Below are 25,893 nucleotides of genomic sequence, written 5' to 3' on the forward strand. Positions count from 1 at the left end.
CTGGAGCCAAGCTCGGCGGGGGAGAAGCCACGCTCGCGGGTGGGTGCGGGGGCTAAGGGCGGAAGCCGGGTTCCCACAGAGGACTCCGCGCCCAGGCGGCTGCAGCGGCGGCGCAAGGGGACCAGAGGCCTGACACCGGGACGCGCCCCCCACTCTGGACAACCGGCCGCAGAAGTAAAGGGCCAGCATCCCGCCACAGCTATGCTTCCCGCGGGACAATCTCGGGAGAAGGTCCTGGAAGAGGCTCGCAGGCCGATTTTCCGAGGGAAACGGCGAGGTGGGGAGGGAGCGCCCCTGACCCTACCCGCCCTCCCCTCTCCCGCTCACCCCGCATCACCAGCGGCGGGGCTGCTCCGCAGAAAATTACTCGAGGTTGTAGTGTCGCCCGCCACCGCATGGGGGCCGCATCACCTGCTGGCTTGGCGTTAGCGGTCCGCACCCCACTCTTGGCGGAGGCAGGCGGAGGCGGGCCTGCGGAGTCCTCTTTCATTGGCCGGGGCGCAGACGCTGCCATGTTGGAGGAAACAGTGCCTTCTGTTCGGTGGAAACGCCGTGGCTTCACCGGTAGTGTCGGGGAGTGCAGCCTCCTACCTTTCCCCTTCGCTCGAGTGTCGGTGCTGAGAGGCGGCGGCCGGCGGGATGGAGAAAAGTAGGATGAACCTGTCCAAGGGGCCGGACAGGCTCTGCTTCGACAAGGACGTGTTCATGAAGGTGCGCGCCTGGGCTCTGCTCCCCGGAGCTGGGACGTGGGTGGCCTGCCCTCCTTGGCCCTCCGGGGCCTCTCCTCGGGCTTCTCCTGCGGGCTTCCTGGGCCGTCCCCGCCCCGGACGGGGTCCTTGGCAGGGACCTCACTGCACTTCGCAGTGAGTCTCTTGGCCTCGGGTGGGCTAGGTGCAACCTGGAGAAAGCACTCCTGTGAAATCGTGCACATTGAAGGAAAAGGCCTGAAAGTTCAGGGCAAGTGGTTTTGAGCTAAACATAAAAGCCCCGGACCCGTAGGACCCGCCTCTGGTACCGTGCGGCACAGTCAGACTGCCGCTCCCCCAGCCTGACAGAAGCCTCCCAGTGCCTTGTGCCTAGAAGCTCAGCGACTGTGCGTTGAACACATCTCTGAACACATGTACTTACCAGGAATCGGGTCAAAAAGGCACTTAAGCTAACGTTTATGCGTGACTTTCGTCTTAAGCTCAGAATGAGAAATCTGAAAGACTGTACTGTCCTTACTGGTTCTGGTCCAGTACTACAAAGCATACCAAGCTCCTTTTCTAATGTTTCCCTACTTCTCTTGGTGAAGTCAGCCTGAAGCTGGCAGCAGATAACTGTAGGACATAAACTTACAGAATAGAAATTTAAACTGAAAAGACTTTACTGACAGGAAAGGTTCATCAGACATAGCCTTGAAAATGTCCCAAGGTTTGAATCAGAGCCAGGAGGAGCTTTATCTGTTTTCTGTATCCCTCTGGGTCTGTACTTAAACTATCAAAACGTATATGTTTAATTTCTAAGGATTGGGATTTAGTAGCTGGTTTCAGTGTTAAAAAGTTTTGGCTCTGTAGGTACCTAAAATTCTGAAGAGTTTGAATTTCTTACTTTTTTATGGCTTCAAGTCATAATATGTTTTTTTCTTTTTTGGGTTAACCAGCTAGTTCCTTTTTGATACTTGCATTCAGATCACATCTCCCAAACTCTGGCTTTAAAAGTCCTTATGTCTGGATCCTCTGTGGTGTGGCCATATCATTTTTAATATGTAGGGATGTCTAGACGAAGGTATATTGTACTCTTGTTCTTGTATGGTGATGTTAAGCCACTGTAATAAAAGGTGTAAAGTGAATGGAGTGTCTGAAGGAGAGCACAGAGTGAATTCTCTGATCCAGAAACCTTTTGTTAATGAAGGACACGTGATGAGGAGAGAGGTCATTGGAAGAAGAAAAGGCACACACATAGACTTAAAGAATCTCAAAGCACGGAAGTCTCTTTAGCTTGTCTGTCTTTGGACTTCGTCAGGCTTTCTTTGGGCCTAACACTAGCATTTTCTAACACTTCCTAGCCCTGCCATCTTTCTCACTCTGAGCTGACAGAATGCCTTTGGTCAAAGCAGCTTCGGAAAATAGAAATCTCAAAACAGAAGTTCTAAAGTAGGACTTAGAGGTAGGAAGAGAGCAAACTGGGAAAGTGGCTAGAATGCCAGCAATTCCATATTCTTTCAAAGCTCTGAAATTTCTGAATATAATGTACAATTTGTAGTGTTAATGAACATGACCCCTTCATACATAGAAGGAAAATACATGGAACAGCTGTTCTGTGTAAAGTGGTATTGATCTTCTATGTGGGAGCTGGAGATAAAGGTTATTTGCAATTTCTGTTTCCATCAGAGAGATGTTTTGTTAAGTTACAGTTCCGAGGCAGAAATGAGCGGAGAGCTTGCTGTCGGGGTTGTATTTCTACATAGGTGTCTTGTTTGGCACATTTTGGAATGAGACTGGGATGGTAGAAAGGGAGATGGGGTGGGGCTGCGGGTTGCACCTTGGACACTGCATACATTGAGGGTTCCACGTTGATGCAGTCTTCATGGTAGAGCTGCAGTCAGGTTTACAGCAGGAAGTTGCATGGTCATATCTGTTGAGTTCGAGCTGACTGGTGGGAGGAGACTACTTAAAAAGTCATGTTTATGAGATCTAATAAGAAATAGAAGGGGAAAGGTATGCAAAAGAGGTAGGTGATCAAAGTGCAGGAATGGCAGATGGGGAAGGGTCACCTGGGGCAGAGGCACTGGCAACATCATACTTTGTCGGCTTAGAAATCCGAAAATCCTTTGGGTTGACAGCCAACTAATAGATGAGCAGGACATAAGGTATTGGTAGTAGGGGGAGAAAGTGGCATAACAGATAAATTAGACCATTTACATGGGTGTGCTATTGACATCACAAGTAGCCTTCCTCTTTCATCTCCAGTCGTACAGAAAAATTAGCAGCCATCCCACGGGACCTCTTCCATCCTGCTGACCATGATCCCATTCTTGTATTTGTCCCCTTCTCCTCCTCGCCTGGTATGGGGAGGGGCTCTCCTTCCTCCTCGGGTTCAGTCTCCACTCCGGCTCGGATTCCATGCCCTCCCGCCCTTCCAGGAGCCTGCAAGGATCCTCTCCCCTGCACTCCTTCCCATCACGCGCTCCTGTTTGATCCTCTCCCACTTGACTGCCCCACCTCTAGGTATTGGCCTGTCACTGTCGTGCATCACAGCCAGTGCTCAGGGGTTGACTTGACTTTCCCACCTTCCACCCTTCAGGCCCTGTCGTTCCACTAAAGAGTTCTTACCAAAACTGTTTCTAAGTCAGCGCACCTGACCTTTCTCTGTCTCCTTACTCGACATCGCAGTAGACCAAATGCTCTGCATTGCTTCCTGTCTTTCTTCTACCTCTCTGATGTGTCTCCTGTGCAAAGTCATGCTCCTGGTAGCCACTGAATGCTGATTATGGGCTCAGCCCCGTCTTCCTTTCTTTCCCTAGATGACCTTTTGTGCAGCTTCATGACCACCTATCAGCAGGTAAGGCAGATTCCTGTCTCTGGTCCACACGCTTCCTGAGCACCAGTTCTGTGTATCGGACTTGCTGATCTTTCTTTTCGGATGTGTCTGTGGCCTCTCAGACTCATCAGGTTCAAGACGGAATTCATGAGCACCTCCTCCACGGAAAACCACCTTTCTTATTCTATTGCCTCTCTCGGTAAACACTTCATCCGTTTAGCCTGGAGTCGGGAAACCAGAAGTCAACTCCTACTCTGTCACCTTTCCAAAATCTAGTCTGTTAAACCAAGTCCTGTGGATTTCGCTTACTAAACCTCTTGAGTCCATATACTTCTTTCCATCTCTTCTCGTACCTTTGCAGTGCGCCCTTGCCATCACACCGTAGAAGCTTCTCACCCAGTCTCCATGTGCCTTCCTTGTCTTTCTGGCCCCTGGTCTACACTGCAGGCGAGCCACTCTTGTCAGAATGCGGATGTGATCTTGTATGTACCAGGTGACTGGTCAGTCCACCAGCTCTTGAAAAACCATTTTCCCACGCACTCGAACGTATTTCAAAGAGAATCAGTCCCCCATGGGGTAGTTTTCCTTGGTAGACAGTTTGTTTCTGCAATGAGCCATCTGCCTCCTTTGAACTTCTCTGTGTCAGTTCCTCTCTGGAACCTGTGGCTTCGTTGGCACCCCGGGTAGGCACATGATGACCTTTTCCATGAGAAGTGAAGGCAGGAGCCCTCTGGACGGTGAATGTATGTACCCTCATGTTCCATAGGTAAAAGAACCGTGTGTGGGGGTCGGGGGGTAAGTCCTTGAGGCTCCTCCCTGTTCTAATTGGGTGAACTGGGAATTTTGAGGCAGGAAGCAGGTCCTTTGTGTCCTTGTTTGCAGGGAGCATGCATTCTGATGGACAAAACGGAAAAGGGGAAGAATGAGCAGCTGCTCAGATCTGTTTGTACTGTGCTGGCTGATTAGCTGTGACCTGCAGATGTGGGTCCCATCCTCGGCTCTGCTCTCTGCCTGCTTATGTCTGTCTTGGGGCAAATCACTCGCCTCCGGCCTTCTGTTTGCTTGTTAGTATAATGAGGTGGTGCTTATCTATGTGATCTTTGCCGGCTCCTCTGAAAAGACTCTAGTCCATCCTGGCTTGCAGATAAGGAAACTGAGGCCTGAGGGGTGATGACTTCCTTTAAAGCCACACAGCTAGTTGGGGCCAATCACAGGCCAGATCTCCTGACCCCCACGCATCAGTCCTTGGAAATCCTACTGTAATATGTTCCTTTCCAGAGGCCACAGGTGGGAACTGAGGGAAGTGGGACGATCAGAACATTAAGAATAGCGCAGAAGATGGCACAATGTCCGCATGCCTTGGCACCTGCATTTCACCAATAGGGCCACCTCTTACCTTAGAAGAAGTTCCCACAGGGCTGGTGATCTGGATGCCTGGCCTGGAGCTTAGCTATGGTAAATGGGACCAGAGGGAAGTGATGGCTGTTTGAGGTGGACTTTGTTGACAGCAGCTGGAGATAGCAGCTGACAGAGGAGGAAGAGGGAAGAGTGACAGACGGCAGATAGCCGCAGGCCCACAGGTCAGCCACTGTTGCCCAGGGTCGCCCATCCCCAGGAGCCGACTTCATATCACAGGATCTGAGTGCTTACCCTGTGGGTTCTTAGTTCGATGTCACGTCTTGATGACAAGATTCCATTCTCTTCCGCATCAGTGTGAGACAGACATCGTAATGAAATTCTAATTAGCCAAATATGGAATGTAAGCCTGGAACTCATTTTATAGAGAAATTTTCTTATGTGAACTACTTTCCCTGATGATAGAGGAGTTGTGACGATGTAACATCAGATACAGTTTATCTGATTGGCACTTGTAAGAAGGGTTCCCGGCAAAAAAGAACTGTTTTTTTGTTGTTGTTGTCCTCCCTTTTGATCTTTCCTTTCCATTCCTTTTTTTTTTTTTTTTTGTCTTGTGAGCGGTCATCTGATTTATAAAAAGATGCAACAAAAAGTAAAATGGTACAAGATAATCAGTTTCAAAACATAAAAAAGTGAGTGTCTTTAGCCATAGCTCAGAACAGAGGAACTGGGTAAGGAGAATTGCTTGTATGAACTGGCAACAGGAAAAGTTGGTAAAGGAGAGCTGAGGAACTCTTTTAAGACATAGGAGTGAGGGGCTCCATCATCATCTGGCATTTGCTCAGTGTCGTCTATATGGTTAGAGATGTCCATGATGGGAACTCCAGCAATCTTCTGGGTCTGGGTCAGCTGATGCCACAGTGTAACACTCTGAAGTACTTCCATACTGAGCAGTCATCTGCATAGTTTGTCTTGTGTGTACGTGGTAATCATTTGAATCTTGGCTCTTTCGCAATCCTTAGAGCCTCTTGATACTTTCACCCCGGTTTCTCAGTTTCAGCCATTACACAGTCAGTTGTACAACTGGTAAACTTGGCACACAGCCCATCCATCATTGACCGGTCAAGTTTGGCTTAAATAGAAAAGTTGATAAAGTCGGTACCAACCAGGATGTGGTAAGTCGGCCCAGCTGTGTGTTTATATTGGAAAAAGCAGGAGGGATGTTGGGGGACTTCTCTTTCCTTGAGTGCATGGGATCCTTCTTTTCTTTCTTGTTAGGTTTTAATCTGTCCTTCTCTCAGAGAAGGATCTCAGAGCTAAGCATTCGCTTCCTGGTCACATAGTTTCTTGCTTTCTCTTGCTTCCCCATGTTCACATCATGCCCATTTCTCCTTGCTTTTGATTTTCTAATTCACTCTTTGTAGTACCATAAAACTTATTTAAATAAAATGTTGGCCTACTAAGTTATTGATTATTAGTAAGTTCTTTGTTCAAAATTTGAGAGCAAGAAGTATTATGTAAATATATCTTTTTGTTATTTAACTAGTCTTACAACATTTAGCATCACATTTCTTGAAACATTTAAACAAATTAATCACAAACTGGGGCTTGGGCTCTTTCTTTCTTTCTTTCTTTCTTTTTAAGTAATCTCTATACCCAACATGGGACTTGAACTCACAACCCTGAGATCAAGACCTGCACGCTCCAGTGACTGAACAAGCCAGGTGCCCTTTGGGCTTTTTGTTTTTAAGTTCCTCAGGTGAGGGGGTGCCTTAGTGGCTCAGAGGTTTAAGCTTCTGCCTTCAGCTCAGGTCATGGTCTCAGGGTCCTGGGGTCGAGCCCTGCATGGGACACTCTGCTCAGCATGGAGCATGATTCCCTCCCTCTCTGCCTACTTGTGACCTCTCTCTCTATGTCAAATAAATAAATAAAATCTTAAAAAAAAAAGTTCCTTAAGTGATTCTAATGTGTGACCAGTGTTGAGAACTCTAGCACTGGATAATCCTTTTAAATAGCTCAAGAAATTAATTTTGAAAAGCGAACTAAAAGCCTACATAGATTATGATTGGTGTTAAATTGAGGGGAAAAAAAGAGATAAAGAGAAGAAATCAGCTGGAACAGAGTGTAATTAGGTACTCAAATATTTGTTAGATGGATAAATACATTTACGGAATGTAGGGTTTGTTGTTTTTTTTTTGTCTCTTCATAAATATGTCAAATGGGTATATAAATTCAAGAAAGGAGTTTGATATAAAATTGATTAAAATGTTAGAACAGAAGTTTTTTAGAATTTTAGTGTTACTATTTCATGATGCTTTTAAGATGATCTCTCTGTAGATGGTGGGAAGATCTTGTTAGCATATGTTTTTAATTTTCAAGCTTGAATAATTTAGTCACCGAACAAAGATTTAGAATGAGTTTTGGGAGACACAAGTCCTAGATTATGTCCCCACCTAGCTGGGTCAGAGATTTGAGAGCAGGGGCTGGAGGGAAGAGCTCCAAGGACATTTTTGTATACATGCTGATACCTTGGGCGGGAACACTCTTCCCACACTTCCGGTGGCTAGCTCTTTTGTGTCACTTGGATCTCAACTCATTGTTCTATATTTCCTGGTTCATCCAAGTTAAAATACATCCCATTTGTCATTCAACCTTTACTGTGTCCTGTTTTCTTTTTAGCTGTGATCACTATTCATTAATCACTATTTGATCACTGTTCATTAATATAATGTTTGTCTACATATTTATTTTCTCATTTCTGCATTAGAATATCTGCTCCTTAAAAGCAGAGACCTTGTCTTTTCTTTTCATGACTGTGTCCCCAGGTCTTAGAGCAGAGCTGGAGTTGCATGATAAATATTTGAGGAATATTTATGGGATATACAGGGACATTTATTCATCTCTGTTGTCCATTGTTTTCAAGAATGGTTGGAAACACACACATACGTGAGCTCACACAAACTTTCTATGTCTTTCAACCCCTATGTAGTGTGCAGATTAGTGCTTAACTATTTTGGTTTTTTGTCTCGATGAAATGGGACATGTTTCATAAATTTCATATGCCCTCTTAGTACTTCTCATCATTACAGAGTGATGGTTCTGGGGGATTCTGCTTCTCGTGGAGATAGTATATAGTGATTTTATAAGTCCATGTATCTGGGAAGGAGTGTTTTACTTCTTGGCAGCTTAGAGAACTTCAATCTTTCCAAATTCCATGTAATTTTCATAGCATTAAAGCTACTAATTTCAGATTATTGGTAAGTTTTAAATGATTAATTCCCAGGTTACTTTGAATTAGTCTTTGTTTGCCATCCCTGATTGCAGCTAGTTAGTAAAGTAGCTAAACTTTTAAACTCTACTTGGTTTTAATTTTGAGTGAAGTCACTGCTTCTCTCATGGTTAATGGTTCTTAATTACCTGCAGCTTGTCTGGTTTGCTCATTTATTTTCCTGTGTTCCAACACCTCTTGTGATCTCCCAACTTCTGGCCTTTTGGGGGATTTGTACTTTAACTGGGTTCAGATAGGAAATGCCCCTGAGTACAAAGAGAAGATATTTTTCTTCTAACTTCACTATCTCCTATTATTAATGTATTACATTGTTGTGGTACATGTGTTACAACTGATGAACCAGCATTGATACAGTATTAATTAAAATCCATGGTTTACATTAGGGTTCACTCCTCTTTCTATAGTTCTGTGGGTCTTGACAAATGTATAATGTTATTTACCTACTGTTGGTATCTTACAGCCTAGTTTCATTGCCTTGAAAATCCCTGTACCTCATCTATTTGTTTCTTCTCCTCTCTCTGCACCCTCCTTGCTCACCCTTCAGCCCGGGATCTTTTTACTGTCTAGAGTTTTACCTTTTTAGAGGCACCTGGCTGGCTTAGTTGCTAGGGCATCTGACTCTTGATCTCAGGGTTGTGAGTTCTAGCCACCACATTGGGTATAGAGATGACCTAAACAATAAATAAAAATAAAAATGTTGGTTAATTTTTACCTTTTCCAGAATGCCATAGAGTTGGAATCATATAGTATTTAGCCTTTGAGACTGGTCCTTCACTTAGCAATATGCATTTAAGGTTCTTCGAAGTCTTGTGGCTTAATAATTCATCTTTTAATTGTCGAATAATCCGTTGTGTGGGTGTGGCACAGTGTACCTGTTCACCTACTGAAGGAGATTGGATTGCTTCCAAGTTTTGGCACTTCAGAGAATAAAGCTGCTGTAAATATCCGTGTGCAGGTTTTTGTGTGGACACTAGTTTTAAGCTCTTTTGGGTAAATACAAAGGAGCACAATTACTGATCTTATAGTGAGAATGTGTTTAGTTCTGTGAGAAACTGCCAAGCTGTCTCACACAGTGCCTCCCATTTTGCATTCTGACCAAACAGTGAATGAGAGTTTGGTTGTCCCACATCCTTGCTAGCATTTGGTATTACTAGTGCTTTGGATTTTATTTGCAATTTCTTAATGACATACAAAGTTGAGCATCTTTTCAGATCCTTTTTTTTTGTTTGTTTTTAAAGATTCTATTTATTTATTAACAGCACAAGCATACGGAGAGGTAGCAGCAGGCAGCAGGAGAGGGAAAAAAGCAGGCTCCTCGCTGAGCCGGGGGCCCAGTGTGGATTTCAGTCCCAGGACCTGAGCTAAAGGCAGATGCTTAACTGACTGGGGTTCCCAGCCACCGCTCTTTTCACATTTTTAAATTAGGTTTGATTTCTTGTTGGTACTAAGACATCTTTATATTATATTTCTTATTTTAAGTCCTTTACCATGGCTGTGTTTTGCAGATATTTTCTCTACTCTGTGACTGGTCTTTTCATCTCTCTCTCTCTTTTTTTTTAAAGATTTTATTTATTTATTTGTCAGAGAAAGAGCGAGCGAGAGTGAGCACAGGCAGACAGAGTGGAAGGCAGAGTCAGAGGGTGAAGCAGGATCCCTGCGGAGCAAGGATCCCAATGTGGGTCTCGATCCCAGGACGCTGGGATCATGACCTGAGCCAAAGGCAGCTGCTTAACCAACTGAGCCACCCAGTTGTCCCGTCTTTTCATTCTCTTAACAGTGTCTTTTACAGAGAAGTTTAATTTTAACAAAGTCCCTCTCATCAATTTTTTTCTTTCGTAGATCATGCTTTTGGTTTTATATCTGAAAAGTCATTGCCAAATCCAAGGATCCCTACATTTTTTCTTATGTCATCTTTAAGAAGTTTTGCATTTTACGTTTAGGTTTTGTGAAAGGTGTGAAAAGTTTGTTTTTATTCTTTTCATTTGTTTGTTTTTTCTTATCAATGTCCCATTGTTCGGTTCCATTTGTTGAAGACTGTCCTTGCCATTGAGTTGCCTTTGCCTGTGTGTGTGGATGTTGTTCTGGGCTCTCCACTCTGTTCCAAGCACCTGTCTCTTTTGCCAGGCACCTTCTGTCTTAATCACTATAGCTTTAATAGTAAGTCTTGAGATTGGGTAGTGGCAATCCTCAATTTCCTTTTTTTCCCCGCTCTTTAATATTTTGTTGACTACTCTGGGACTCTTGGTTTTCCAGTTTTCCATCCAAATTTTAGAGTCAACATGTTGGTATCCACAGAATAACTTCCTGGCATTTTGATTGGGATTGCATTGAGTCTGTCGATCAGTTTGGGAAGAACTGACCTCTTAACAGTATTGAGTGTTCTTACCCAAGATTGTGGACTTTCTTTCCACTTCACATCTTACCTTGCTTGTTATCTTTCATCAGAATTTTATACTTTTTCTCATATAGATCTTGTGCATATTTTGTTAGATTTGCACCTAAGTATTAATTTTTTTGGTATGCTAATGTAAATGGTCTTGTGTTTTTAACTTCAAATTCCACTTGTACATTGCTGGTATATACGAAAGCAATTGACTTTTTAAATTTTTTAATTAAAATTCAATCTCGTTAACATACAGTGTACTTTTAGTTTCATGGTTAGAATTTCGTGATTCATTGGTTGCATACAACACCCAGAGCTCATCCCAACAAGTGCCCTCCTTAATACCCCTCACGCAGTTACCCCAACTTTTCCCTCTCCAGTAACCCTCAGTTTGTTTCCTGTAGTTAAGTCTCTTGTGATTTGCCTCCCTGTCTGTTTCTATTTTTCCTTCCCTTCTCCTATATTCATCTGTTGTTTCTTAAGTTCCACATGTGACTGAAACTATATGGTATTTGTCTTCCTCTAGTTCCATCCATGTCCTTGCAAATGGCAAGATTTTGTTCTTTTTGATGGCTGAGTAATGTGTGTGTGTGTGTGTGTGTGTGTGTATGTATACCACATCTTCTTTATCCATTCATCTGTTGATGGACATTTGGGCTCTTTCAATAGTTTGACTATAAACATCGGGGTGCTTTTGCCCCTTCAAATCACTTTGTGTACTTTGGATAAACATCTAATAGGGCAATTGCTAAGTCGTTGGGTTGTTACATTTTTAACTTTTTGATGAGCCTCCATACTGTTTTCCAGAGTTGCATTCCCACCAACAGTGTAGGAGGATTCCCCTTTCTCCACATCTTCGCCAACATCTGTTGTTTCCTGACTTGTTAATTTTAGCCATTTTGACTGATGTAAGGTGGTGTCTCATTGTGGTTTTGATTTGTATTTCCCTGATGCTGAGTGATGTGGAGCCCTTTTTCATGTGTCTGTTGGCCATTTGGATGTCTTCTTTGGTCTGTTCATGTCTTCTGTCCATTTCTTGACTGGATTTTTTTGTTTTTGGATGTTGAGTTTGATAAATTCTTTATAAATTTTGAATACTGGCCCTTTGTCTGATACATCATTGGAAAGCAATTGACTTCTGTATTTTAACTGTGTATTGTGCAGACTTGCTATAATCACTTGACTAGTTTCAGGAGGGTGTGGGGTGTGAAGTCTTTGTATTTTCTGTAGACAGTCATGTCATCTGTGAACAAAGTTTTATTCTTTCCCAGGTTGTATACCTTTTGTTTCCTTTTCTTACCTTATTTCATTAGTTTGGCCTTCCAGTATAGTATTGAATAGTAGTAGTAGGAGGGACATCCTTGCCTTGATTCCCTGTCTTCTATTTTCTCAGTATTAATATCATGTTAGCTGTGGATTTTTGGAAACATTCTTTATCAAGTTGAGGAAGTCCTCCTATTCTTAGTTTCCTGAGGGTTAATAATGAAGAGGTGTGGATTTTGTTAAATGTTTTTTTTCCTCCCTTCATTGATATGATCATGTGATTTTCTTTCTGTTGATATGATGGATCACATTGATTTTCTAATGTTGAACATTTTCTAATGTTGCATACCTGGAATAAATCCTACATGACCCTGGTGTATAATTTTTTAATATAGTGTTTGCTTTTATTTGCTAATTTTTGTTGAAGATTTTTGTGTCTGTGTTCATGAGAGATACTAGTTTATAGTTTCTTTTCTTGTAGTATTGGTGTTGGTGTCAAGGTAATAATGATCTCCTAGAATGATTTAGGAAGTACTCCTTCTAGTTTTACTTTCTGGAAGAGATTTTAGAGAATTGTGTAGTATTCCATAAATGTTTGGTTGAATTTACAGTGATTGGGATTGTTAGCAGTAGCCCTCCCTTCTTTCATCTGATATTAGTAATTTATGTCTTCTACCTTTTTTTCTTTGTTTGACTGGCTAAGGGTCTATCTGTTTTATTGATGTTTTCAAAGAAACAGACTTGGGGTTTATTGATTTTAAAAAAAAAAATTCCTGGTTTTAATTACATTGATTTCTGCTCTAATTTTTATTTTTTTCTACTTCCTTTAGGGTTTTTTTTAATGATTTTATTCGACACAGAGAGAGTCAGTGAGAGAGGGAATACAGGCAGGAGGAATGGGAGATGGAGAAGCAGCCTCCCTGAGCAGGAAGCTCTGATGCAGGGCTCTGTCCCAGGACCCTAGGACCATGTCCTGACCCAAAGGCAGATGATTAACCAACTGAACCACCCAGGAGCCCCTCCTTACTTTAGATTTGATTTTGTTGTTGTTGCCTAAAATGGAAGCTTAGATTATTGACTTTAATCTTTTTTTTTTCTAATATTTGCATTCAGTACTGTATTTTCCCTTTAAGCAGCATTCCACACATTTTGCTACATTGTATTTTGTTGAGACTGGTCTCCTCTCATTTAGAAGTGTGTCATTTAATCTCCATGTATTTTGGACTTCTTCAACTATCTTCTGTTACTGATTTTTAATTCCATTGCGGTCTGAGAACATACTTGGTATAATTTTTATTTTTAAAAATTTGTTGTGTTTTGTGGCCCAGAATTATTCTGTCTTGATGAGTGTTCCATATGAGCTTAAGAAGAATGTGTGTTGCACTATTACTGGGCGAAATAGTCTGTGTACATCTGTTGTACGGTAATTGATGGTGGTGTTAAGTGTGCCATGTCTGGACTGAATGTCCACATCTGTCAAATCCTTGTTGCCCTGCTGCTGGATCGGCCCATTAATGATGAAGAAGTGTTGAAGTCATCAGCTGTGATAATGGAATTGTTTATTTCTCCCTGCAGTTCTGTTAGGTTGTGTCTTACCTGTGTTGATCAGGCACACATACCTTAAGGATAATTGTGTCTTCTTGGTCAGTCGATTTCTTTATCATTATGTAATGCTGCTCTTTATGCCTGATAATTTTCCTTCTCTGAAATCTGCTTTGTCTGAAATTCATGTAGCTACGCCATTGTTCCTGTGATTAGTGTTACTTTGGATTTTTTTTAATGAATCCTAGCATTTAGCTTGTTGATATTTAAGTTGTTTCATTTTTCATCAAAATATAATTCACAAAGCATAATAGTTGCCATTTTAAAGCGTACTCTTCTCTGGTTTTTAGTATATTTACTGTGTATATGGTACATACGTCACTTCTGTCTAATTCCAGAATGCTTCCATCACCCGAAAAATAAACCTCTTACTTCCAATTCTCCCCTCCCCTTATTCCCTGGCAATCATGAATCTACTTTCTGTTTTTATGGATTTGCCTTTTCTGGAACATCTCATATCAGTGGAATTGTATAACACGTGACCTTTTGTGTCTGGCTTCCTTTAACCTGAGAGTAGAATGTTTTCAGACTTCACTCGTGTTGTAGCATGTAACAGTTTATTCCTTTTTATGGTTGTGTAAGAGGCTCTTCCACATTTTATGTATCCATTCATCAGTTGATGGACATTGGGTATATACTCTTTTGGCTGTTACGAGCAGCGCTGCTGTGCACATTCATGTACAGGTTGTGGCAGGAACATCTGTTGTCAGTTCTGTCGGTGTCATACCCCTAGACGTAGAACTGCTGGGTAATTGTACGTGTGTAACTTCTTGAGGAGCTACCGAGCTGTTTGCTGCCTTAGCCACACTGTTTTACATTCTCACCGACAATACAGGAGGGTTCCAGCTTCTCCGCCTTCTTGCCAGCACTTTTCTTCTTCTTTTTTTTTCTTTTTCTTTTTCTTATTTTACCATAGTTGTCCTAGTGGGTGTGACGTGGCATCTGCATGTGCTTTTGATTCGCATTTCCCCAATGACTAAGGATGTCGAACATCCCGACATGTGCTCTTGACCGTCTGTGTATCATCTTTGGAGAAATGTCTATTCAAAAGTCTTTGGCTTGTTTTTAAATTAGGTTATTTGTCTTTTTGTTGTTGAGTTCTAAGAGTATATTTGCATATTCTGGTTATTAGATCCTTGTCAGACAAATGATTTGCAGATACTCTCTCCCATTCTGTGGGTTGTCTTTTCACGTTCTCTGTAGTGTCCTTTGACACACGAAAGTTTTTATTTTGATCAAGTTCAGCTTATCTAATATTTCTTATTGCTTTGTGTATCATGTCTAAGAAAGCTTTTCCCGATCCAAAGTCATACAGATTTTCACCTGTTTTCTCTGAGTGTTACAGTTTTGACTCTTACATTTAAATCTTTGATCCATTTTGAGTTATATTTTTGTGTATGTGTGACGTTGCTGTTCCAAGTTCATTCTTTTGCATGTAGATATTCACTTGTCCCAGTAGTAGGCACTCGAAAAGACTGTTTCCCCCCCCCCCCCATTAAATGGTCTTGGCATCCTTGTGAAAAATCAGTTGACAATAAATGTATGGGTTGTAAATACTTTCTTTTTGAATACTTGGGGAATCTACACTATAAAGTAAAACCATTCCTAAAGTAGTAAAACCATTCTTGGTTAAGTGAAATGGGTCTCTATTATGGCACTGTGAGTTTGGGTTTGCTTTTCACAGCAAACGCTGCCTAACCCAGTATTCACAGATGTTCCGAGTTATTTAGTCATGTGTTATGCAACTTTTGTTTATCTGAGAACAAATGCATAAATGGTAAGTTGAGTACTAATATTACCTAATAGCATTTGTTCACTGAGGCTAAGTTATATGATTTATTTATTTATTTATTTATTTAAGATTTTATTTGAGAGTGAGAGAGTGCAGGAGCAGGAGGAAGGGACAGAGGGAGAAGCAGGCTCCTTGCTCAGCAGAGCGCCTGATGTGGAACTCAAACCCAAGAGACTGGGATCATGACCTGAGCCAAAGGCAGATGCTTAACCACATAGGCACCCCAGTTATACAATTTAGAATGCCATCATGAAGTTCAAGAACTTCAACAATGTGTAACTGAGGCAGGGAAAGTGATCGACCTAAAGGTATACAGTTGATGAGTAGGATGGCCAGGATTATGAACCAAGACCCCCTCCCGTGATGTACTACATAACTATGATGTAAGGTCTGAAATTGTCTCAGGAGAGAAAGGTCCAGGCTAATTTGGTCACCAGTGTAAGGAGCAGGTGGCTTTCTGTAGATGACTGTGAAATTACGGTTTGGTATGAAGTCCTTCTCTCCGACACTAGCAGGGTCAGTCTTTGGTTGATTAACTAAAAAAGTCAGTTTAAACAAGTATTCTTAGGGAATGGTACATACAGTTTTTAGTATTTTATTTGGAAAAAATATATGTACATTTATTCTCCATTGAAACAGTGCCAGGTCTTTTCTCTGGAAACTGGCCTGCAGATTAGATTTCTGAGTTATCACAGCACTTGGGTTGCTCAATAGGTTAGGCATCTACCTTCGGTTCAGGTCATGACCTCGGGGTCCTGGGATGGAGTCCCACATTGGGCCCCCTGTTCAGCAGGGAATCTCCTCCCATTGCCCCTTTCCCTGCTCATACTGTCTGTCTGTGTCTCAAATAAATAAAAAGAATCTTTAAAAAAAGTTTTCTATGTTGTCTTTTTTTGCATTCAGTTTCAGTTTCTTTAACTGAATTGAGTGAGAATCCTGTGATCACTCCCTCCCTGCCTGGTACTTGGTCATCTCACCCATACCTAACTTAGCAAAAATTTTCTTATTGATTTCTTTGTATCAAATCTTTCCAAAGTAGCTGTGTTAGTTTTCAAAAGAACAGTGATTTTTTTTGCAGTCATATTTTGTTGGTTTACATAGTGTTTAATGAAAAGTAAGTGTAGGTGTCCTTAACTAGTTTGGGAATCATCACATTTGATTCTTTTTTTTTTTTTAAGATTTATTTATTTGACAGAGAGAAATCACAAGTAGACAGAGAGGCAGCCAGAGAGAGAGAGAGAGAGAGGGAAGCAAGCTCCCTGCCGAGCAGAGAGCTCGATGCGTGACCCGATCCCAGGACCCTGAGATCATGACCTGAGCCAAAGGCAGCGGCTTAATCCACTGAGCCACCCAGGCGCCCCATCACATTTGATTCTTGCTGACTAAACAGGTATGGAGTAGCAGAGTCACAGGGGAATTAGATAGTAATTTATTGCCTCTAAGCATATAAGCCTACCAGGGTATCACAGTATTGTAGAGGGGAAACACAGGATAGCTAATCCTGTGAGACCAATACTTGGAAATAGGTTATGAAAGATTTGGAACATCTGTTCAATGGGACACTCAGCATGCACATAAAATATTAATAGAAATGTATGTGTTTTATGTAAAGACATTCAAGTTATATTTTTAGATGGGAAATTTTTTTTAATAGAATGGGTTTTTATTTTTTATTTTTTTATTCTTTTTTTAAGATTTTATTTATTTATTTGACAGAGAGAGAGAGAGGTCACAAGGAGGCAGAGAGACAGGCAGAGAGAGGGGGGAAAGTAAGCTCTGGCTGAGCAGAGAGCCTGATGTGAGGCTTGATCTCAGGACCCTGAGATATGACCTGAGCTGAAGGCAGAGGCTTAACCCACTGAGCCACCCAGGTGCCCCTAGATGGGAATTAGTTTAGAAGAGCATGAATATTTGTGTGTGTGTGTGTGTGTGTGTGTGTACACACATATGTGTGTGTACACACATACATAGATAAGGTCTGGGGTTTCCATTCAAGATGGTGGCATGGGAGGATCTTGATCTCATCACTTCTATGAAATACACACTGAATCTATAGCTCCATATGGAAAAATTTCCTGTGGAAAAAACCCTACAACGAGCTGAGTGACTCCTACACATTAGGTGAGTAAGGAAAAAAACCTATGTTGAAGTAAGAATCAGTCTTGCCATAAACCCCACCCCTGGTACAGCGACCTGGGATTGGGAGGGTACTCAAAACCCCAGGCTTCTCCCTGAGGAGCAAAGGGTTTGAGCCCCACTTCTGGCACCCCAACTTCCAAGACGTACATCTAAGAGACAAGACCCCAAAACATCCAGCTTTGGAAGCCATCAGAGCTTGCACCCATGAGACCCACAAGGCTATAGCAAACTGAGAAACAGTTCTTAAAGCAGTCCCGTGAGTAGACTGACCCACCCTGGAACTCAGCACAGAAGCAGCAGACTGAAATGGGATCAGATTTCTGTGAAAGAGGCTCATTTGCTTATCTTAAAGCCCTGAGGGGCAGGCATCTAATTTAACGTGGATCTGGGAGCCTAGTAAGGTATTCTCCAAAGATGGAGCTGATGGGTACCATCTTTGCACTGTCCCTCTGCCTCGCTTCTGCTTTCTGGTATCTCCTGGAAAGGAGCTTGAATGCTCGTATGATGCCCCGAGGTTTGCAGTTGCTACCCAGGTATACCTCTAGATCACCTGGCTCAAGCAGCCAGCAAGACTCACACTCAAGGTAGTGAGTATCACAGTATTTACAACAACCAAGACTTGGAAATAACTAAAGTGTCCACCAATGGGGTGAATGGATAAAGACAATGTGTGTGTATACGATGGAATATTAACCATAAAAAGAAGGAAGTCTTGCCATTTGCAACAACATGGATGGACCTTGAGGATATTGTGCTGAGTGAAATAAGTCAGACAGAGAAAGAGAAATACTGTATGATCTCCCTCACATGTGGAATCTAAAAAACAAAACAAAATGAAGTCATAGAGAACAGATTGGTGGTTGCCAGAGGCGAGGTTGTGGAGGAAATAGATGAAGGGGTCCAGTGGCATAAACTTCCAGTTAATAAGATAAGCCTTGGGGATGTAATGTACATCATAGTGACTGTAGTAAATAATACTGTGTATTATTGTATATTAATTTTATTATTTTTTATTAGAAATATGTATTATTAGCCCCAGGGTTACAGGTCTGTGAATTGTCAGGCTTACACACTTCCCAGCACTCACCGTAGTACATACCTTCCCCAATGTCCACAACCCCACGACCCTCTCCATACACCCCTCCCCCCAGCAACCCTCAGTTTGTTTTGTAAGATTAAGAGTCTCTTATGGTTTGTCTCCCTCCCAATCCAATATTTTTTTTAAGATTTAATTTATTTATTGGACAGACAGAAATCACAAGTAGGCAGAGAGGCAGGCAGAGAGAGAGGAGGAAGCAGGATCCCCGTTGAGCAGAGAGCCCGATGTGGCCTCGATTCCAGGACCCTGTGATCATGACCTGAGCCGAAGGCAGAGGCTTTAACCCACTGAGCCACCCAGGTGCCCCCCTCCGAATCCAATCTTGTTTCATTTTTCATTCCCTACCCCCACACCCCCCACTTTGCCTCTCAAATTCCTCATATCAGGGAGATTGTATGATAATTGTCTTTCTCTGATTATTTCACTCAGCATACCTTCTAGTTCCATCCACGTCATTGCACATGGCAAGATTTCATTTCTTTTGATGGCTGCATAGTATAATATATATATATATATATATATATATATATATATATATATTTTAAGATTTTATTTATTTATTTGACAGAGATCACAAGTAGGAAGAGAGGCAGGCAGAGAGAGAGGAGGAAACAGGCTCCCTGCTGAGGAGAGAACCTGATGTGGGGCTCGATCCAAGGTCCCTGGAATCATGACCTGAGCCGAAGGCAGAGGCCTTAACTCACTGAGCTACCCAGGTGCCGTATATTATTATATATTTAAAGTTGCTAAAACTTAATAGTTCTTAGCACAAGAAAAAAATGTGTATGTTTGGTGATGGATGTTAACTAGTCTTAGGGTGATCATTTCACAACAGATAAAAATATGGAATTTTTATGTTGTACGCCTGAAACTAACATGTGTCCATTATATGTCAGTTTCTTTAAAAAGTAATTGATATTTTATTTTTTTAAAAATTATTTATTTATTAGACAGAGATCACAAGTAGGCAGAGAGGCAGGCAGAGAGAGAGACAGGGAAGCAGGCTCCCTGCTGAGCAGAAAGCCCAATGTGGGCTTGAACCCATAACCACTGAACCAGCCAGGCACCCCAAAAGTAATTTATATTTTAAAGAGAAAGACTATGGCACCTGGGTGGCTCAGTCAGTTAAGCGTCTGCCTTCGGTTGAGATCTTGATTTCAGGGTCTTGGAATGAACCCTGGCATCAGGCTCCCAGCTCAGCAGAGAGCCGGCTTCTCCCTCTGCCCTTCCTCCCACTTGTTCTCTCTGTCTCTCTCTCTCAAATAAATAAAATCTTAAAAAAAAAAAAGTAAAGAGACCAAAACAAAGTCTGGAAGGATGTGAATCGCTGTGTTAATATTAAGAAGAAAAAGCTGTTTCTATTTTGAGAAGAGCCTCTTTGAAATGTATAATTAAAAGAAATAAAATGCCTGTAGCGTTAGGCAACAGGAGAGAATGGTCTTGGTGAGGGGCCCCCTTTCCCATAATCTTAGGAAGTGAGCAGACCCCCTGATGTCCTGTGTGTGTTCCCCTGCAGTAATACGGCCTCTTATTCTTTCTCTGATCTTATTTTTCTATGTAAAATGTGGTATCAGTGCAATCATTTTTTCTTTCTGGTTTGATTTTCAGGAAGATTTCAACGTCGATCACTTTGTGTCTGACTGTAGGAAGCATGTCCAGCTGGAGGAACTAAGAGGAGATCTGGAACTCTACAATAAACTTCTTAAAATAGCCATGGTCGAGCTCATCAACAAGGATTATGCAGATTTTGTCAACCTTTCCACAAACTTGGTAAACCTGAAATTCACAAGTCCTACACACACACACACACACATACACACTTTCTCTCTCCTTCATATTTATTAAAAGGGCAGAGTTTTTAGAAACCTTTCAGTTGATTACCCCACCAACCCCACCAGAAACTTGAAGAAATTACCAATTTCATTAATAAAAGAACTAAACTTTTTGGAATACATTTTTTTGTTTTAGTTTTTATTCATTTAAGGTTGCTCTAGTTTGATTATGTTTCAAATTCATTAGTCAACAGTGAAAAGTAAAGGATAATAATACCCAAGGGGTTGTTTTATTAGTTGCTAAGTGATTACCCTGAAGTCTTCCTTGATTTAACTAATTTGTAGGAGCAAATGTCCACCACTCTTACAATGTTTAATTTACTCCCAGGTAAATGTTTAATTTACTCTGTTAGCCAGAGCTAGGTTGAGGGAACATTGGCCAATATTGATATTTAAAAAGTTTGGTTTTATAAAAATATAAGAATGATTTGCAGTGAGCTTATCAATTGTTTGTAAAAGCCGTTTAGAAATGTTGAATTTTGTTACTTGGCAGAAAAGTCTCCTTGTTGATGCTTCATTTTGTTTTAAATCTGTTTGTCCAGAGAAGCACAGAAAGTTGCAGCTCCGTGGGAATTTCAAGAAGCATTAAAATTAATGATGCACATTTGCTTTTCGGAAATATACCACTAAGATAAATATCCCAATAGGATTAAAAACCTAGAAAATTTTACTTCTGTTTAATTTCTATTTTTCTCAAGGCTTATAATAATGTTTAAGAGAGACGTAGCCCGTCAGACTTTCACATCAGCTGGCTGAGTATCATCAATTACAGACAGAGAACTGTTCACCTTCTGTGAAAATTTTTCACATTCATTTAAAATGTCATCTAAAGGCAAATTGTTCTTAAGGAAACTTTCGTTTCTCCTGACTTCCCTTATTTTTATAGTTTCATGTATTTCAACAGATTTTTTTCATATTCTATGAACAACATTAATGGCCAAATAACACTTCTGTTGCTTAGCTAGTTATGTAGCAAAATACGGTTGTGCCAAAAAAAAACCAAGTTAAATCTGGTACTGCTTTGATCGTTAAATAGATACGTCACTATTACTCCTTATCGTGATGTGTTTGTGCCAACCTGGTTTTGCCTTTAGGTTGGCATGGACAAAGCCCTCAATCAACTTTCTGTGCCTTTGGGACAGTTACGAGAAGTTCTGGTAATTCCCCAATTAATGAAAACAGTCTGCTGTGACGCCTGTTGTCCTCGTCGGCTTTTCTCTAAGAATTCTTTTCATCTGTTAGTTTGGTGGTACTGGTGGTTGTATTTTAACGGTTCATGATTATAATATTCACCTTCAGAAGAGTTGTAAATAATTTTGTTTTTGCATATGCTAAAAACCTAAAAAAACATGTTCGATTTGAAGAAGACATATTCTCAGAGTAGACAACCTTAAAATGTCAGGGGAGAGGAAGCATATTTCCAAATTCAACTTATTAATGCCACTTTGGTCATATGTAAGTGGTTTCTAACTTACGAATGACTTGTATTTTAACAGTTTGTAATCTTGTAAATATCCCCCCCCACCCCACGTAATCTACGTGTGGTTAGGTTCCTGGGCTGATCTACAAAAACTGTGTAATCCCTAATGGAACTGAATTATAATATAAATAAAATGTAATACTTAATAAATGTTACATTTGCATGTTCTCTCAGAAAAATCTCTGTTGTGGGAATGGGACTCCCCACCTCTAAGCCATTGGGAATAGGAACTCCACCTGGGTGAACAGTGGAGGGGCAGTTGTGGCATCACTTCTTACAGAAAACTGTGCTGCCCTGTCTCCCTTCCCGCCCCCCCCCCCATCTGTGTCTGGTGCCCTGACTTACGGCCTCTGTCCATTCTGATGCCCTGTCGTAAACTTGTCATAAACGACACCATCCTTCCTTGTGTGTCTCCTCTAGCTTGAGTGGCCTCTTGCGTCCCTCCCCTAAGACAGTGCCTGCATCCTAGAGAGAATATAAGGAGAACATAATTTAAGTGAAGACACAGTACATGGTTAGAACCAAGAAAAATGCGGAGTAATGGAAATATCAGTGCTGAGAAGCCTAGGGGAGGGGCAGGCAGGAAAGAGTTCGTGAAACAGGTAAAAATCTTGAGTTGTGCCTTGAGTTGTAGCCAATACTTTCCATGGTTTATGTCTCATTTGAATTTTACAAAATCTTGTTAAAGATACTTTTCCTTGGAATGGAAGGGATTTTCATGGTCCGCTGTTGGATTCCACACCAGCCGCTGTGGGGCTCTCCCACTGCCTCCTTGGTGTGCCTCTTCCTCCCGGGGCCTCATAGGGGTGTTGTTTCCCAAGCCTAGCCTTCCTTTGGCCTCCCACGCTTCTCTCGAACCCCCTTCCTGGAGGCAGATTTGCTCTACTCACACAGGCTCCCGTCCCGCCTCACCCCCTGCCATCACCGTATCCCCTCCCTTTTCCATGGCCTGTTTTTATGGCCACTTTGGTCCTGCTCAGCCACAGGCCTGACCTGCCTTTCTGGTCCCAACTCTGAAGCTGTTCTGTGAGATTCTCAGACCACTGAGGGATACGACTATATCTGTCTTCATTGCATCCCTGTAGGCTGCCACAATACTGACGTCCAGGAGGAGTTTCATAATGTTGATGGAGTGAATTAATTCACCTTCCTGTGGAATTTTTGTGATATGCCTACTTCATTCTAGTTGTTTCTGTTAACCTTTGTTTTGGCCCTAATTCCTAATTATCTCTTTATTCATTAGCTTCTGGACATGTTTCTCTACCTCTGTGCTCTGCCTTTTTCTGGTCTTCTGTTCTTCATTCTTGATTCCTGGTATTTCCATACCCACATTTCATCATCATGCATCAGTGCTTTGACATTCTTTCGTTCTCCAAAATATGCAGAATCTAAAGACTTCATCTCAGTGAAGTTGGCCCTCCATTCCTATTTCTGCTTCTCTCCAGAAGGAAGCCTGCAGTGCACATGGCTGTGTGCCTGTCTGACCCTGCCCCTGAGTGTGTGTGCACTTACATCTGCTCCCCATCCCCTCCCCACCTTGGCAGCTGTGTACACATGGCTTTCAGAGTCCGATTCGAGCCCCGTCGCATTTCCAGACTCTCCTGTACTTTGCTTCATATTATCTGTTCTCCATTCTAAGCCCCCTCATCCCCATAACTTTCACTGTATATGTCATTCTTCTTCTGGCCATGCGACCCTGCCTTCGTGTCATTATGCCCCCAGGTCATGAGTCCCCTCAACAATAACTGTGTCTGGTATATCATGTTTGTTTTTTTTTTTTTCTTGTCAATATCTGCATAGTACTGGTGCACAGGTATTAATTTCTGTGGAATTGAATGAGATGTAGGAAATTGATAATGTGACAAAACAATGTCTGTAATACATTTTCTTTATTATTCTTTTAAAGAGTCTCAGGTCATCAGTCAGTGAAGGAATTCGGGCAGCAGATGAACGAATGTGTAAACAAGAGGACATAAGGAAGAAAAAGGTACCCTCCAGTAGATTTCTTATGCTGCATGCCAGTTGAAGCCCTCTCCTCTTGTCTCCGCGAACTTGTCAGCACTATTCAGCTTTTTTCTTTTTTTTTTTTTAATTTAGCTTTTTTTCAAAGCTCTCACGCATGTGCATTTTATGCATTATGTCACGTTATCTACCTGAAATAAGAAGACAGAATTTCAGAGGTACCCACACGATCTCAAGATCACCCACTTTTTCCAGAACAAGAAACAGTGATAACTGTTGTCGGTGCAGCGCTTCACAGTTAACGACTGTATAAATTGTCAGCGGCCCTGTAACGAAAATAGGCCTATATTAGAGACTAGGGGAGAAGTGGGCTTTCCAAAGCAAACTCAGGATTCTGCCGTAGGTTTGCTGTTATTTTCTGATCCTGTGTTCTTTATGTTCTGGTGTTCACTTTAATTTTTTCAATTCCCAGTAGTTAGCATGCGGTGTTGGCTTAGTTTCAGGTGTGTGAGACAGGCAATGGCTCTGTACATCTGAGGGCTCACCCCGGGAGTGTGCCCCTTAGTGCTATCTCCAGTTCCAAGTGTCCCCGATATCATTCATGATCATAACGATGTAGGGGCACAGCGGGCATTGGGAGTCTGGGCTTCTGACTCTCGCCTGCTGCTCTGTACAATGTTTTCTATGTGTATTATTAGCATATTTGTTAAAATCTCAGTGGGGAGAAGCCTGTTTGAGGGACCTTCTGTTTAATTCGCCTCTGAATTTCCTCACAGCTTTTGTCCAAAGAATGCTTGTCGTGCGCTTCCAGACAAAACAGTAAGCTTTGTGAGAGCAGGGTGTATTTCTTGCTTTATTTTCTCGTGCCCCCCCCCACCCCCCGTCGGAATGAATATCGAGCTCCCAGGGGTGTTCCTTATTATTATTATTTATTGAATGGATGACTTTGTATATTTTTGTTCTTTAAGGATGAGAGTTTTCATAATGTCCCTCAACCTCTTTGATAATATTTGTAGTGTAAAAGGTCTTTAATGATTTGGTGCTTGGGCATATAGGTATATGCACATGTAAACTGAGAGGGCCAGTACAATCGGAAGCCAAAGTTAAAACATGAATAAAGGGCCATAAGAAAACAAATGGAGGGGCGCCTGGTGGCTCAGTTGGTTAAACGTCCGACTCTTGATTTTGGCTCAGGTCATGATCTCAGGATCATGAGATTGAGCCCCGCATTGAGCTCTGTGCTCAGCAGGATGTCTGCTCGAGATTCTCTCTCTCCCTCTGCCCCTCCCCTGCACGCGCACATGCAGTCTCTCTCTCTCTCAAATAAACAAATCTTTTTTAAAAAAATAGGAAAGAAATGCCCATAGAAAGATTCAGGATGGGGAATAAAAGAAATAAGAGTATAGAATATGAGAAAGCAAAGTCTAGGGTTTTTTTTTTCCTCTATAAACTTGTAATAGAATATGGAAGTATGCTTATTCTAGAACTAAGATTTGCATTCTTGAGAATTCTGTGTTTCATAGAAATATTCAAAATATAGCATGCCCTATATATTTGAAGTTAACTTTTGGTCTTATATTTTCCTGCATTTAGCATGGGAAATAAAGATGATTAAGAGTAAAGATGGTGATGTTTTTTGTTTGCTTAATTTTTATTTTTATAGATGTGTGTGTTGAGGCTTATACAAGTTATTTGATCAGTTGAAAAGATTGAAAAAATCTTAAATTCACAAAGTTCGAAAGAAACCTCTGCACTAGAAGCAAGCAGGTAAGCATTTTTTTTTTAACTAAGTAGCACATAAATTAATACTTCACATCCAAACTAATTAGGCGGGGACGGCTTAGTTAGAATTCATTTCTGAACAAGAAGGAAATCCAGGTTTGTGGCTAGAATGTAGCTCCAGGAGAGTGGAGAGCATGAAATGGTGAAATCTATAACACGTTCCTATAAACCCTTTGGTTATAGACCACAGTTCCAACACGTCATTATGCTTGCAGTGTAAAAGTATATTTGGAATCACCTTCCCTGAGGACTAGCAAAGTCATGTTGATCTTTAAGGCATACCTACCATTCATCTTGGTTTTTCTCCATCTCATTTTTTTTCCTAGACATGCCCAGAGTATTACCATTGATGTATTTTGCACCAGCATTATATTATTATGAAACAGTATAGG

At 41.6% G+C, this 25,893-nt stretch overlaps 2 protein-coding genes across 2 annotated transcripts in view; both read left to right on the plus strand.

Moving 5' to 3' along the window:
- Positions 1-535: 535 nt before the first annotated feature.
- LOC309865638 (conserved oligomeric Golgi complex subunit 2-like) overlaps positions 536-25,893 on the plus strand; it is a gene marked incomplete at its 3' end in the record, with an annotated part of 246,407 nt that continues 221,049 nt past the window's right edge. The window contains exon 1 of the mRNA XM_082732194.1: positions 536-567. The remainder of the gene's footprint in view (positions 568-25,893) is intronic.
- LOC309865639 (conserved oligomeric Golgi complex subunit 2-like) overlaps positions 688-25,893 on the plus strand; it is a 29,948-nt gene continuing 4,742 nt past the window's right edge. Inside the window, exons 1-5 of the mRNA XM_082732195.1 lie at positions 688-711; positions 20,054-20,215; positions 21,372-21,434; positions 23,664-23,744; positions 25,383-25,486. Of these exons, the coding sequence (XP_082588321.1) occupies positions 706-711; positions 20,054-20,215; positions 21,372-21,434; positions 23,664-23,744; positions 25,383-25,415 (345 nt within the window). The 5' untranslated portion in view covers positions 688-705 and the 3' untranslated portion in view covers positions 25,416-25,486. The remainder of the gene's footprint in view (positions 712-20,053; positions 20,216-21,371; positions 21,435-23,663; positions 23,745-25,382; positions 25,487-25,893) is intronic.

Source organism: Mustela nivalis (genome assembly GCF_964662115.1).
Source record: "Mustela nivalis genome assembly, chromosome: 5".
Taxonomy (NCBI): domain Eukaryota; kingdom Metazoa; phylum Chordata; class Mammalia; order Carnivora; family Mustelidae; genus Mustela; species Mustela nivalis.